Source organism: Egretta garzetta, unplaced genomic scaffold (genome assembly GCF_000687185.1).
Source record: "Egretta garzetta isolate BGI_Z169 unplaced genomic scaffold, ASM68718v1 scaffold287, whole genome shotgun sequence".
NCBI classification, from domain to species: Eukaryota; Metazoa; Chordata; class Aves; order Pelecaniformes; family Ardeidae; genus Egretta; species Egretta garzetta.
Genome location: NW_009260435.1, coordinates 6,478,023 through 6,492,760, shown reverse-complemented (window position 1 = coordinate 6,492,760; position 14,738 = coordinate 6,478,023). Strand labels below are relative to the sequence as shown.

At 37.9% G+C, this 14,738-nt stretch overlaps 1 protein-coding gene across 1 annotated transcript in view; it reads left to right on the top strand.

Moving 5' to 3' along the window:
* The window catches only part of FAN1 (FANCD2 and FANCI associated nuclease 1), a 20,463-nt gene extending 7,726 nt beyond the window's left edge, over positions 1-12,737 (top strand). Inside the window, exons 3-13 of the mRNA XM_009643964.2 lie at positions 1-41; positions 2,758-2,991; positions 3,488-3,619; positions 4,734-4,842; positions 5,543-5,662; positions 6,344-6,508; positions 7,482-7,650; positions 9,703-9,806; positions 11,035-11,229; positions 11,597-11,725; positions 12,500-12,737. The exon at positions 1-41 is cut by the window's left edge and continues 167 nt beyond it. Coding sequence (XP_009642259.1) covers positions 1-41; positions 2,758-2,991; positions 3,488-3,619; positions 4,734-4,842; positions 5,543-5,662; positions 6,344-6,508; positions 7,482-7,650; positions 9,703-9,806; positions 11,035-11,229; positions 11,597-11,725; positions 12,500-12,637 — 1,536 coding nt within the window. The 3' untranslated portion in view covers positions 12,638-12,737. The remainder of the gene's footprint in view (positions 42-2,757; positions 2,992-3,487; positions 3,620-4,733; positions 4,843-5,542; positions 5,663-6,343; positions 6,509-7,481; positions 7,651-9,702; positions 9,807-11,034; positions 11,230-11,596; positions 11,726-12,499) is intronic.
* Positions 12,738-14,738: the final 2,001 nt, after the last annotated feature.

Genomic DNA, 14,738 nt, shown 5'->3' with positions numbered 1-14,738 from the left:
AGCAGGAATCAGGCTGGTATTGGTACAGTGATTTTAAAAAGGTAAGTTTGTTTATAGTTAAATTTTGCAGGTGAATGTAAGTTATGCTTCAAATGATTCAATCAAGATGACTTTTGAAGAGAGGAATGCATTTAGTAAATTTATGAATAAAAAAGGGCAGCATTAAATTTTGATTCACAGTGGGTCAAACAGAACGGTAAATATTAGATTTTTTTTTAAGCTATGTCATGCTTTTCAGCTGTGGACATGATTGTCTATCTCCAAAGTTACTCAGTTATACAGAGAAACATTTCTGAATCATTTAAAACAAGATCAGTGCAGAAAAACATCTAGGAAGACATAGGGAAAGTAATTGCAACTATCTGATGTTCGTTTGCTGGGTGAGCTCTTTTAGTAAAATTAGAGGGGAGCAATAATCTCTTTTTTTGTTATTGACTTTGTACTTTAGCATAGAACCTCCTTTTTGACAGTATTTGTAAAGGGAAAAGATTGTTTGCTGGACAAAGTGTTCTTTCTTTCTTGTGAATTTTTTCACTGTGGTTGTCATAGCTGTCTATATCAGATGCCCTTGACTTCCAGGTCTTCCAGGGTCCAGATTCAGGTTTAAGGTGTCATTCTGCCCTAATAGGAGTGATGACAGCATTACTGTTCTTGGTGTTTAGGGCTGGATCTGTAGCTAGAACATCCACAAAAAGTCTAGGAATATGAACTAAAGTAATGGCCAGGATACTGGTGCTAGGGTACGAGTCAGTTCTGGAGTTTATAAGCTTTCTGACACAGCTACCTCTTGGTAAGTAATACCAAGAAGTAACTGTTTGAATAATAATGCATATAAACAAAGGTTGCTTGTCTAGCAGCTTGTCTAGTAGGCTGGAGACAAGGGTCTGAACTCAGTAACTGTGGAATCTTTTCTGTACAAAATGCAGGTTGGGTAGGAAGCTGACAGATACCAGTATGTACTGCATTTGCTTCAATAACATAATGTGTCTTTCCTGTGGTATTCTTTTTCAAATGAGAGAGAGGTAAAGCTTTGTCAAGTTTTGCATAGCTGTGTTTATTGGGCAGATATTCCCCCCTGAAATCTGTCATGTGATTCACCACAAAATGCCTTGTATTAAAGGGGCCTAGTATTGGAAGAAGAACTTTAAAATCATCCCTCTGTGAAGAGTTGTTATTACATGAATCCATAAGGTCTTCTTTGCCTATGCCAAGAGAGGGCTAATGCAGGCTTAGTGCTGGGCTTGCAGAGCTTCACAACTGGGAAGTTGGCGTAGTACAGTTAGCTTCTTTATAGAATCATAGAATCGCTTTGGTTGGAAAAGACCTTTAAGATCATCGAGTCCAACCTTTAACCTAACCCTGCCACCCGACCACTAAACCATGTCCCTTAGCACCTCATCTATCCTTCTTTTAAATACCTCCAAGGATGGGGACTCTACCACCTCCCTGGGCAGCCCATTCCAGAGCCTGACAACCCTTTCAGTGAAGAAGTTTTTCCTAATATCTAACCTAAACCCGCCCTGGCGCAGCTTCAAACCATTTCCCTTCGTCCTATCATCTGTTACCAGGGAGAAGAGGCCGACCCCCACCTCACTACAGCCTCCTTTCAGGTAGCTGTAGAGGGCGATCAGGTCTCCCCTGTAGTTTTATTTGGTCTCTGTTGTTTTCAAAATACAACAGGAGCTCTAGTGGTTCCCATTCTGTTAAAAGTAGTATTTCACACTGGCGTCATTGTCTCCAGCAACATTGCACTTCAGTTGGCCTGCGGGAAAACAGAAGTGATCACAGCTGCAGCCATGATTATCTTGCGTTAGAGGATGTTGGGACTTTGTGATATGTGAGGATGATTTAATTTAAGGACATGTGGTTGTTTCCTCATTCTAATCCAGCTATAAAAAACTTCAGTATGAAAATACTTTGTATCACTTGAGATTTCATGTTTTCTCTTTGATACTAGATACTTGAACTACATGACAATGCATGATGCATATTTTTGTATAAATATCTCTTAACAGAAACAAAATTGTTTTCAGAATATTGGCTTAAACTATACAAAGGAAAGCTAGAAAAAAATATGTTCAGGAAATGGAAAGGAACCTGGGAAAATTAGTTACATTCCAAAAAATTCCTTGGTGCTGGCTTCAAGAAAAATGGCTGATAGTTACTTGCTCAGCCACATCAACTTCGGGAATGTAATGTTCTTTGCTGTAGTTGACAGCTGAAATACTAGAGATGAGAGAAAATGCTGTTTTAAGTCTGTGCTGTCCTGTGGACAAGTAACAGCAACCTTGTCTTGTATGAAAAGGCAGGATGAATCATAGAATCATAGAATGTTTTGGGTTGGAAGGGACCCCTAGAGGTCATCTAGTCCAACCCCATGAAGATGTGCTAATGGAAATACCCTAAAACAAGGGATCTCAAATTGTGGTCAGTAAGCATTGCCCTAACAGCAAACCACATCTTGTTGCTTGTGCTATTTGGTACTGCCTGGCATAGTGACAGAAGTGGCTGCACCCAAAAGGCAGCTTGTTCCAATTGTTTTCTGCTTGAAGTCTGGCCCTTAAACTTTTTATTAGTTAATGCATTTCTTTGACTATGCACTATATGGTTTCTCAAGCTGCTTCTTTCAAGGAAAATCAAGTTTACACATTAATTGGCTTGAAAATAAAATTATTCTTATATTTCATTCAGTATATTTGAATTTTTATAAGTGATGGTAAAACCCGTTTGTTATAATAATTTTATTTGTACTTACAGGGTGAAGGATCTGGCTGGAAAATCTGTCAGGGTCTGTAAAGGCCCTCGGGCTGTCTTTTCTCGAATTCTGCTGCTGTTTTCACTGTCTGAATCAATGGAGGATGAAGAAGCTGCTAGTGCTGGTCAAGGCCAGCTCTCTACAGTCCTTATGGTAAACATGGGGCGTATGGTATTCCCCAGTTACACTGTAAATAGGAAAACACAGGTCTTCCAGGACAGAGAAGATCTTATCAGGTAGGGGGGAGCTTTGATGTTTGGAAATTGTTTATTTCTATAAAAGCTTTACTGCAGTACTTGCATAGGCAAATAAGAATCCATCACATAGAACTCCAGATGTAAATAGGCAGAAGTGCACTTTTGCAATGATTTTAAATGCATTTTTTATTGTAATTCACAGTGGCTTGCATTTTGAACGAAAATAGCGTATTTATTTGCTTCATGATCATCCGCTGATGAAAATTGTTTCTTCATTTGCTATGATGATTGTTAGAATGGACTCCAAACAAAACAAAAAATACATTCACTAGTTAATAAGTAATTTTAAACATAATGTATCCTGCTAGTATAAACTCTGTGGATCCTACAAGATTAAGAATAAAGTTGGCTGCATGGTTCAATATCTTTGGAGACTGGAAGAGAGTTTCTAAAGGGTATTGTATGGAGGAATTGATATCTTTTAACTATAAATGCTTTTTGAGCCCAATACATTTATTATGTTTTTTTCCCTTAGGTATGCAACTGCTGCTTATCTGTCAAATGATATAGCCACTGCAATGGTAAATGGGAACTGGGAAGAAGCTAATCAACTATATATGTGTGCTAAAGAGACCTGGAATGAACTGAAAAATCACCCCTCTTTGAGGTAATACACTGGAAACTACCTTAGTCTTCATATTGAAACTATTAACTGTATTACCTTACTTTTGGTACTTTTCCTTTTGAGAGAGGCTTATAGACTAGAGATATGATTTAAGCCTAATAAATTTAGAAGCTTTAATGTTCTTGAAAGCTTTGAACCTCCTGGTTGTTTAGCTTTTAAGTGATTATATGAAAAGTCCTTTTTTATAAAACCTTGGGAATGAATTGGTAGGCATGGATGAAGCGCTGAAGCATTTCTGTTCTATATGCCAATGCAGGAGAACAAGAGCCTTATTTTTCCCTTGTCATAGTTTGTTTTTATGGCTTTTAGACAAATTGCAATAAGCAGAATTTAAAATCGACTATGAGTGAACGAATGTTGCAAATGTTATGGGAAAATATACTGGGTTATTATTCATGTCTTCGAACTTCCAAGTGGGTGTCATTCAGGAAATGTTACTAAAGATACGAGAACTAAAATAACGTGTATTGTTTTTGAAGCATCCTTCATCAGTTTTTCTTTCAATTACTTTGTTTTCTGGCTTAATGATACACCGAAAGATAAAGCCTTATATTTGGCATTACATTCATTTTCCTGGCAACTGATTTAAAATAGTATTTATAGAGGGCCATTTGGAGGTCTATTCCATTTCACACTGAACACAATGGAAAAACCTATTTTGATTTCAGTAAGACATTTAAAAGGCTTTGTCTTGAAGCATAGAGGTGTCTACCCAAAAGATGTTAATCTTCTTTTAAGGCAGGAAATGCCTGTTCTAACCTTTTTCTTTTGGTCAGCTGTGTTTCTGAAGTTAACCTTCTGACTTATAAGAACAAGTTGGCAGTAATGAAACATGATGTAATAAATTACTGGTCTGCATCTGATGTAAAACTTACTAACTAATAATTCCACTGCCATTGAAACCAAAGTATGCTGTGCAAGCGCAGCTTGCACTGGGTTCTTGACTTTGCAGCTGGGATACTAATTTCAGTTCAATTTTGATATATGAGGCATTTTAAATTTTGTAAATGCTTTAGGTATAAGTATTCTTAGTAAGAGAATTTTAAGAATTTTAATTGCCATCATTAAATTGATCTGAGCTGCTCTGCTCTTTCAGCTATCACAGAGTTTTACCTGAGTATCTGCGACATTTCACAGTTGGCTGGGTGTATACAAGAATCCTTTCTCAAGGTGTTGAAATTTTGCAGAGACTTCACATGTATGAGGTAAAGTGGTGAAACGAATAGGAATACATGTTTAATGTACATCAAGTTACCTTTCTGATGCGGCTGGAAAATGGTGATAATGTTTGCCAGGACTTGCTGCAGGTCTCTTAATGGGTTACTTTTAAGGAAAAAGAGCCTTTTTTTCTTGCTGTTTTAGAAAGTTTTAAATTGTTTTGATATCTGCTTATGCTTTGGAGATTTACCATATGTAATATACCATAAGACTGCTGCTGAGACATTGTTGTTTTGTTATTATTAAAGATATTTATGTTTCACTAGATTTGGTTATTGCTTTTAAACAAAATCTTGGAAGAAAAGTCTTCTGTGAAATCCCTGCCTCTTCACCTTCAGAGCTAACATGTCCAAAGGCCTCTGAAAAAGACTTTGCCTCTGCAAAAAGGCAACAAGTAATATTCATGTCTTTTTCCTATACAATAAGGAATACAGAAAGGACAAAAGTACTGGTTTTTGGCAGCTAATCTTTAAGTTTACACAAAAATACCTCTGTTCTAGCGTTTTTAAGATATACCCATGCACCCGAATACATTGGGTGCTGGAGTAAAAATGGGGTTTGAATAGTGCAGAGACGAAGTTTTGTAGTACCCAGTAATTAGAAGGGAAAGTGACAAGCTAATTATATAATGAAACTTCAACTTGGTTTTCTAACTCAATTAATAAAGATAGAACCCTGTTGCTACAGGAGGCGGTGCAGGAGCTGCAGACTCTTCTGTCTCAGGATGTGTATTGTACTGACAGCAGAGGGCGGTGGTGGGATCGTCTCGCTCTGAATTTACATCAGCACTTGAAAAACACTAAGAAGGTATCTTCACAACTGCATGCAGTAAAGCTGGGGAACGCTGCAGTCATTGAAAACATTTAAAAAAAATACTTCATATGAGAAGAGCAGCAGGGCAGGCTCTCCTAAAAATGCAGATATTGGTAGGAATCCCAAGGTCAGGCAAACAGTTTCTCCTAAGAAACTGAATATTGAGTGTACCCTCATTCTTGGTTGGCCTGCTTTTTTCTGTTGCATAGAAGAACACCATTTGACATGAAGGGAGGAGCTTCCATGCTGTTCTGCCTTATAAATTTGCCTAATGTGTGAGAAGTAGAGAAATTTCTTGCAGTAAACACTTCTGCTTCTGAACCTGAGTCATGATGAGGCCGTATCTGGAGTGAAAAAAAATTGATTTACCTTAGAACCCACTCTTTTTTCTGGTCCCTTAAGGAGAATTTACACTTCGTTAATCTTAAATTGATGGATGGATACACATGGAGAGTAATTTCTTTTTCCTGTACTAGTGCAAATTTGAATCCAGAAGCCTGCTAGTGCAAATCTACTAGTCAGAACTTCAGTACATAAGTAAGAAAGGTGGCCTTGTCTTACATGCTGGTTTTTACATTCACAATTTTTGTGCTCCTTAAATCTTCTGGGCTTAGTAAGAACAGACAGATGTGCATAGGTCTTTCTAAATTATTGCTTCTTACCTTGCTTTGCTAGGCCATTGACTGCATTAGAAATGGGCTGGCAGACCCATTTGTACGTACTGGGCATCGTCTCTCTCTCTACCAGCGGGCCCTACGAATCAGAGACTCACCAAGCTGCAAGCAGTTCAGATGCCTGTTCCATGATCTGCCAGTCATAACTGTGGAGGATGTGACGCATGTAAGTAGAGTTGCTGGTGGTTTTCTGAGAATCAACAACTCACGAGGTCTTTTTTCTTCTGACAAGAAACAGTAACCTGGGAGACTGTTGTTACGTGCTGTGCACCAGCCACTGACTTACTTGTGCTGCAGGAAAATGAATACAAATGTGTTTCTAAAACAAAAGCCTCTTGTAAACAAGTATTTCTACTTATTTAATATATGGTCAGCTGCTTAGCTGAAGTTAGCCAGCTGTACACTGATGTAATCTGCATTGCTTTACTGAATACTTGTTCTGAATTGATCAGCTATAAACTCCACTGCTCTCAGAACCTTTCTGTCTGAAGAGGCTGATCAAATCAGTGCGTTGCCTCTGGTGTCTTCTGGCCAAGCATTCTGTGTGTAAAAAGAAGTAATAGTAACCGTAGCATGTTGTCAGCATTAAATTAATGGCTCAGAAAAGGCAAGTTTTCTTTAGTAACCTTTGGGAGTTATGCACTCTAAGTATGTGCTATGCAAAGATGCAATACGAGGCACTTGTATCATATTGGAACGGATTGTTTAAAACTCATTCTTTTCCCTACTGTTGCAAAGGTTATTGTATCTGGGCAGAGTCAGAGCAGAGCCTCGCTTTCTCAGCCTCATCTCTGCGTATCTCCTTACAGCTCTTCTTTTTCTCAGCCCAGAATCAGTCTCCTCAGTCATCTATATTCTTTCTTCCTACTCCTGCATGTAGGAAGACTACATTCCCGTCTGCCCAGCATTTTCGCTAGGCACAGTTTTCTGAAAAATCTGCCAATTTATAAAAGCTAAACAGAAGGGTTTCACAAGAATGGCAGGTTAAATTTTATTAATTTGATTTTTGGAAACAAGTCTAGTTCTGATTTAAGAAAACTGAAAAGGAGGAATGTGTGTTTTAGGAGAGATTCGAATACCTAGGCTAAAGCTTTGTAAATGTGATGCTGTAAAGTAATTAATTCTTTTAATATGTTCAGGTTACGATCAAAGGAAAGATGTGTCCCCAGGTGGGAATGGGAAAATCTGTGTTTCTAATGGAGGATGTTGGTGATGAAGAAGGAAGCAAAGACCTCAGTGTATCCACAGTCATGTGCTCAGTTGAGGAGCTGGCATTAACTCATTACAGGCAGAATGGTTTTGATCAAGGTAATGGTAACTTTTTTTTTTGTACAGTAGAATAACTGTGGGAGTCAAGAACCAATTTGCTAAGCAGCTTAGTTAAAATTGGCCAGTTTTAGCTGATTTCATTAGACCAGTTTTTGGTCTGATTCTGTTTCCTTTCCAAACAGCTCTCATATGTAATTTCCTTACCAAAAATGCTCTAATACGTATTTTCCACCTGACCTCCTTCCTGGCCTTTAATTATTTGCTGCCTTCATAGTCCTAAGGTGGTTTTGAAATGTGTTAGGAAAAAACCCAACATTTCTGCTTTATCTCCATAGAAAATCACTTACTTGTCACTTTATTTGTTAGGGGCAAAATGCCAGCAGTGTCATTTAAGGGAGTGTCATTAAGGAAAAGTAAACTTCCACTGATTTTTGGTACCAGGTGACCATGAAACAGTATATACCATAGCAGGATGCTTAGCAACTTCTTTTGAAAAGGCTTGATTTTCAGCTCTGCTAGCAGTTGTTTATATATTTTTACAACTTCGGAGCTGTGAAAAGCCATGGACAAATGAGAAGGTGTGTATTACAGGAAAAAAGCAAAATACAAAAAAGGTAGGCAGGTTATTTTTTAAGATTAAATTTGTATTTTTGTATAAAATACATACACATGTACGAACGTGTATATGCAGGCAGGTTATTTTTTAAGATTAAATTTGTATTTATTTTTTATTTATTTTATACATGTGTGTTCGTACACATGTATCAACATGCATATATACATTCATACATGTGTATATATTTTATTTGAATATATGTATGAACACATAAATGCATGAACATATATACATATGTGAACATAGGGAGACATATAAGAAGATACATATAGATATGGGAACATAAGGAAACACTTTTTTACGATGAGGGTAACTGAGCACTGGCACACGTTGCCCAGCAATGTTGTGGAGAGTGTGTGTGTGTGTGTTCATATGAACATACTTCTGCATGTACATTCACATATATTTGTACACATGTATAAGACCTAATATATACAATATGTACATATGTCCATACATATGTTAAATATAATTTAGATAATGTTATATAAGTATTCAATTAGATATATAATACATAATATACCATACATAATTCATAATACATAATATATAACACAATATAATTTATATTATACAATATGCAAGATCTAATTATATACTATAAAATATGTTTTTACTATGTTATGTATTATCAATATTATACTAATATAGTAATACAAAACACATAATCTAACATATAGCACATAATACATGATATGAGATATAATATGTATTAACTAATTTATATATGTACATGTAGCATATGTTATATAAGAGTATAATAATATAGAACATTAGTAGATTTATATACTTTATATACATTTATTCGCTATTAATATATATACAGTTATATATTTATAATTCCATATGAAATATTTAGATAGTTACATTATTATGGTATACTATATTATGTATTATATACTATGTACGTGTGTATGTGTATGTATATATGTAAATGTAATAGAAAACATTTTTATTTATACAAACATTTTGTTATTAATGTATTACATTTTTAGTATACTGGCTGGGCATTGGGCTGCTAGTGGTGAGTGACTGCTTTTTGCAGCACGTGTATGTATGCATAGGTCCATATACATATATGTATGTATACATGTATGTGTATATGTATAATATAAACCATTTATATATATATAAAACCCTTTTTTATTAATATATTACTTTTTAGTGTAAAAACGAAAACATTTTGTGTATTAGAAATTGTTAAAGTTAGAACCTTATTTGTGACAGGGCATAGTAATTTAATGCTATGCTGTAAATGAAGGCCACTAGCCTGGAAATAGGAAGCATTAGCAAACGGTGGAAGTAATGAACTGCGTTTACAACTTGGTGCTGTAATGTGAGTACGTACTGACTTCACCTGTGTATAAACCTGAACGTAGCATGTTTCTGGTTTGGCTCATGATGATGTAGTACCTCTTCATATGAGATTGCTGTAGAAATTAATGTTTCCATTTTTATTAAATTTTGCCCTTTAGGTATTCATGGGGAAGGCTCAACATTTATTACACTGTATGGTATTCTCATGTGGGATATCATTTTCATGGATGACATACCCGATGTTTTCAGAAATTCCTATCAGGTAGGCTTGAAAGGCCCTCTTTTTAATTTCTTTACCCATTGCTGTAGACTCTGTAACCATGCTGAAAAACTTATTTGGGGTTAGATTTAACATTTTATTCTGAGGGATTTGCCAGCCAGATCTTGGTGTTTGCTTGGTTTTGTTACTGTTACATTGGGCTTGTTACTAAAGGGCTCCTCAGTAACTAATTGCTATGTAAGTCTGGATTGGCTGTCAGATGGGGGAGTCATCTGGCTAAATGCATATGTCCTATAGCTGACCTCACCTGTCAAAGTTTCCTTTGTAGTCAGTGGAAGAATACGTCCTGTGTTAAAAGCAAGCTTGCTTTGTCAGTGCAAACTACCATTTACCAGAGAGCTTGCCTTTCTAAATACATTTCCTTTTATATTAGCTCATATGTAGATTATGCCTACTTTAAAAACCCAGGGGACACAGCAAAAAAAACCCCTTCTTTGTTTATAACAAGCCCAGTATTTACAGCTCATTTGCAAACTTTTTTCTTTTTTAAAACTAGATTTTACATATTAATGCAGAGCAAAGCTATCACAAGCCTCAGGCATGAACAAGCATGAGCTGAAAGCTTGCACCTGAGTCTCTCAGTCATTCCTAGGCTGTGTTTTTATTGTGGGATTAGCTGTGGCAGCGCTTTGTGTAAGGCTGAAATTTGCCATTTTCTAAGTGCTCTGCATTTGATGTTGAAAGGCTAGAATGGCACTCAGCTACACTGCTCGCTAGCCTTTTTCAGCTGTGTTCAAAATTGAGTAATTGCTGCAGTGCCTTTATACCGTAATGTGCTCGGTGCTCTGCCTTTAGGCAGCTTGAGTAATACTCCCCAGCTTCATCACTGCTTTGTTCTTCCCACCTCAAACTGCTCGCTGTAGCTGAGCAGTCTCGATTCTGATGCCAAATCCTGACTAGAATATTACTGCTTGGAGAGTTAGGCGTGCAGCTAGCTCTTTGGTGCCTGTTAAAGGAAAGCTCTGTCTAGAGGTCAAACACCAACAGAGCACAGGCTAAGACACGGCCAGCGTTTGTTGCGCTGGCATTGGGTGTTAAAATATATGCAAAGCTTGTCCCAGGGTTTATGGGGTGGCCACGTTAAAGTTAAATCATCTGAGTGAATGTGTAGTTGAGATGATATAATAAAAATAAGACGTAGGGCATTGTCAGGCTTAGAATCGCTGCTTTGCTGGCAGCTCCTCAGAGCTGTATTTACCTTTTTATACAGACGTTCCCCCTGGATTTATACACTGACAGCTTCTATGAGAACAGGAGGGATGTCATTGAGGCCAGACTCCAGCAGCTTCATACAGCTTCCTCAGAGACACTGGCAAAGTTGATCACTGACATCTGGACCGCTCAGGAGGGAAAAGCAGCAGCACTCGTTACCTGGGGGCGTTTTATTTCCCTCCAGCAAGTTCAGGTAGGCAACTGTTGCTGAGCGGGCACTCTGTTTGGTTAGGCTTGCTGTTAGGTCACACATAGCTCTAGCGTGCTCACAGTTTGTACTGAGGCACCGAGCCAAGAGTGATGGTGAGTGGTGGGGACTTCAGCACCATTCTCCCTAATCCCAAGTGCTGTTACTTTTTTCTGATACAGTCATTTTTCATGCAACAGTAGTTGGGAACACAGCAGGGAAATTGCTGTAGATAACATCTACTTCAGCTTCTTGTTACATGTGACTAAACAAAAAGCTGAGCTGGACCATAGAATATGTGAGAGCTGGGAAATGGCTGTACAGGAAATTAAAAATAAAAAAACCCCACCAACTACCAAACCTTCTCTTACAGAGCCTTGTCTCTTGCCTTGGAGGAATGTTTCTGAGCGGTGTTTTTAGGCGACTTTCGAAAGACCTGCGCCATTGCAGAGGGGGGCTGCCTGACCTGGTTGTGTGGCGTACGCACACCAATCACTTCAAGGTATAGTGGGAGATCATGGAAGTACTCAGCTGATCTTACCCTTAGGTATAAAACCTTCCGCTTGTCAGCCCGTACAAACTATGGCAAGTACCAGGTGCTTGTTTATCTAGCTGCCACTTCATCGCATTTTGCTGTAGCTTTAATGGGCATGAGAAACAGCAAGAGGTGGCTAGGTAGTGTTGTAGAGTAGGGCTTTGATTAAAATGACTGTAAAGCAACTGTTGTTAGCAATCAGTTGTCATACACGTTCTGACTGTTGTTAGCAAGGGGTGCTAATGTTACCACTTACTTACACAAAAACTTGAATATATGAAACTACAACACAACACCTGTGTCTTGTCTCTGCTACAAAAATTGAGTGAACAACCATGGTTTGTGTCTTGCATGGTAGTGCAATAGGTATTAGAAGACTATTGCACATCTCTCAGCTTGTTACAGGCTTATAAAACACAGCTGAACAGCAGAAATTGGGTCTCCAGAAGATCTGAGTAAATGGCTGTCTGTGTTAGTGGGAACAGGTGAGGTTGTTGAGTATGTGGTATCTTCATTCACCAGTGCCGATGTGTTTTGGTGATATTTATTACGTAAAATTTCATTCTCTTAAACTTAGGAACATGGGTTAATAATTTAGCACCCACTGGGCCTTCCATTGGGCAAAAATCTGTAATATTTTTGTTGCAAATAATAGCCATGAAAGAACACTTAGTCTGTGAGAGCTAATGATCGTTTGGTTGCTCCACAGGCACACTACTAATCATCTGTATTTCTTTGTAGCTGGTGGAAGTGAAAGGTCCCAATGATCGCTTGTCCCATAAGCAGATGATCTGGCTGAGTGAACTGAAGAAGCTGGGTGCTGCTGTAGAAGTTTGTCACGTGCAAGCCGTTGGAGGCAAGAGTAAGCGCCTCAGTTGACAATAGAGGTCTTGATCACGGGTAACTTGTGTGTTTTGAAAGGAACTGGCACGACACTACTGGCTGCTGCTTATTAAAAGTAGTTTCTTCTAAAATTCTGGTTTCTTGGAATATTACTGTAGTTATTTTTAGCACAAAACGTTCTAAAAATAGTTTGAGAAGCCTGTCAGTATGATTTACTTTGTGTTCAGAAGAACAAAGCCTTTCTCTTCTACATGCACGTCATAACTTACTTACTCTATGAAAGGTAACCTAGGGGTTTTGCCCAGTAGAGAGAAACAGCTGCACTCAGTCACACTGGTACCAGCAGAGACCATCCTCTACAATAAAAAAACGTGGTGTGTCAAGTAAGTCCTGATCATTTCCATGTTGCTGTGTAGCGTGGGTTCATTAGGTTGCACGAGTTTCCTCACAAGGTGCAAGTTTAGCGCCTTTCCAGGACTGTCTGGATGAGTGTAGTTCTCTACCTGTCCCCACTTTGTATTATGTATTTGAGTTTTTCACTTTAATATAAAAAAATACATCTGGTCAATGATGGCATCGAGTAAGGCACAAAGCTTGTTTTTAAAATACTCTTTTAATGTGCTGCTCTGTATGAAAGGATAAATCATTTAACAGCTCCTTCTGTTGTGAATACCTATTATCTGTATAATGGGGCATACTTCTGGTTGGAGACAGGAGTTGTTCGGTGCCAGGATCACTCATTTGCAGCGTGGCATTCGTTATAGTCAGGTTTGCCCCACCTAAATTGTGTTTTCTCATTCAGAAATAAGTCAGTCAACTGAAATGGAACCAAAAGGATGAGAGAGTTCTCTTTTTAAGATGCCAAAATCCTGTGGGTTTGTCTCAATTTTAAGACATAGCCAACATCTTTTCTCTGGGGGTCTTCATTCTCGTACTGAGCAAGTTTTCCTGGTATCAGAAATTCTACTTACCATAGGAACAGCAGACGCTGTAATAGAATGTAGTGAGAAATTAAGATCATTTGCATACCCTTGTAATGAATCATCTTTCTACAGCACAGCGTTCCTGCTTTTCTTGGAAAACACACACACACACACACCCCTATTTTTTTTGTTAGAGGAAGTGAAAGAAAACTTCCTGAAGTTCACTGTGGAAAGGTATGAACTTTTATTTAGTCTAATTTACTTCAAATTCACAACTCAGCATCAGGATTTTATGATCTTCCCAGCACTGCTACTTTACTCAATAAATTGTTATCAATCAGGCACAAAGGTTTTAGTTTCAGTTTGAAATAGTGAACTCTAAACCATCACGGCAACAGCATTAGAAACCTACAGCCTAGAGCAATTTGAGGTACAGATTTCTGTCTCTTACGTTGGAGGCAAATTTAAGATTTCATCCTTTGCTTAAATATATGTTAGAATTTTTTTGGTTTTAATGTCTTTCCATCTGAGAGCAAGCCAAAACCTTTGCCCCACTTGCTACATTTTCATTAAAAATACAAGGCAGTTAATATCAAAGTGGTATTGCAGGCAGGTGCACACTGAACACACGTGCAGGCCTGGGTGTACATATACACACAAACACACACTCTTCAATGCAGTTCTGGAAGGAAACAAATTCCTCTGATACACGGCAGTAAATGGTGAATTAAGTAAGTTGTACTACCATGATCACTGAGTCTGTGAGTTCTACCTCGCAGTAATTAATGACACTGGAGGTATACTTCAACCGTATGAACCAGCATTTGTATTTCCCTCCGCGTGGTTTGTAGTGTAGTACAGATGTCATGATATAACAGCCAGTAACAGCCAAAATAGTGCACGTTTTCTAGAAACAGACAAAAAAAAGGTAAGCTGCTTGGTAATTTTTCTACACTTGCAACATCAAAATGGCATTAACAGCATCTTGTTTTAAATGGCGAACAGAAATTAAAATTTGAAAATGTGTACATATATACAAACACACATATGTATAACACCTGTATGTCAGTATTCTGTACATAGGAGTTAAAGACACACACTCACATCCCAAAATTGCTTTTGAAAGTTACTAAAGATGTCCAGAGAAGTCCCTACTGACTATTGATAAGGCAACTGTGCAGAGCAGAGAATAGTTTCAAATTAACATCTAGTAC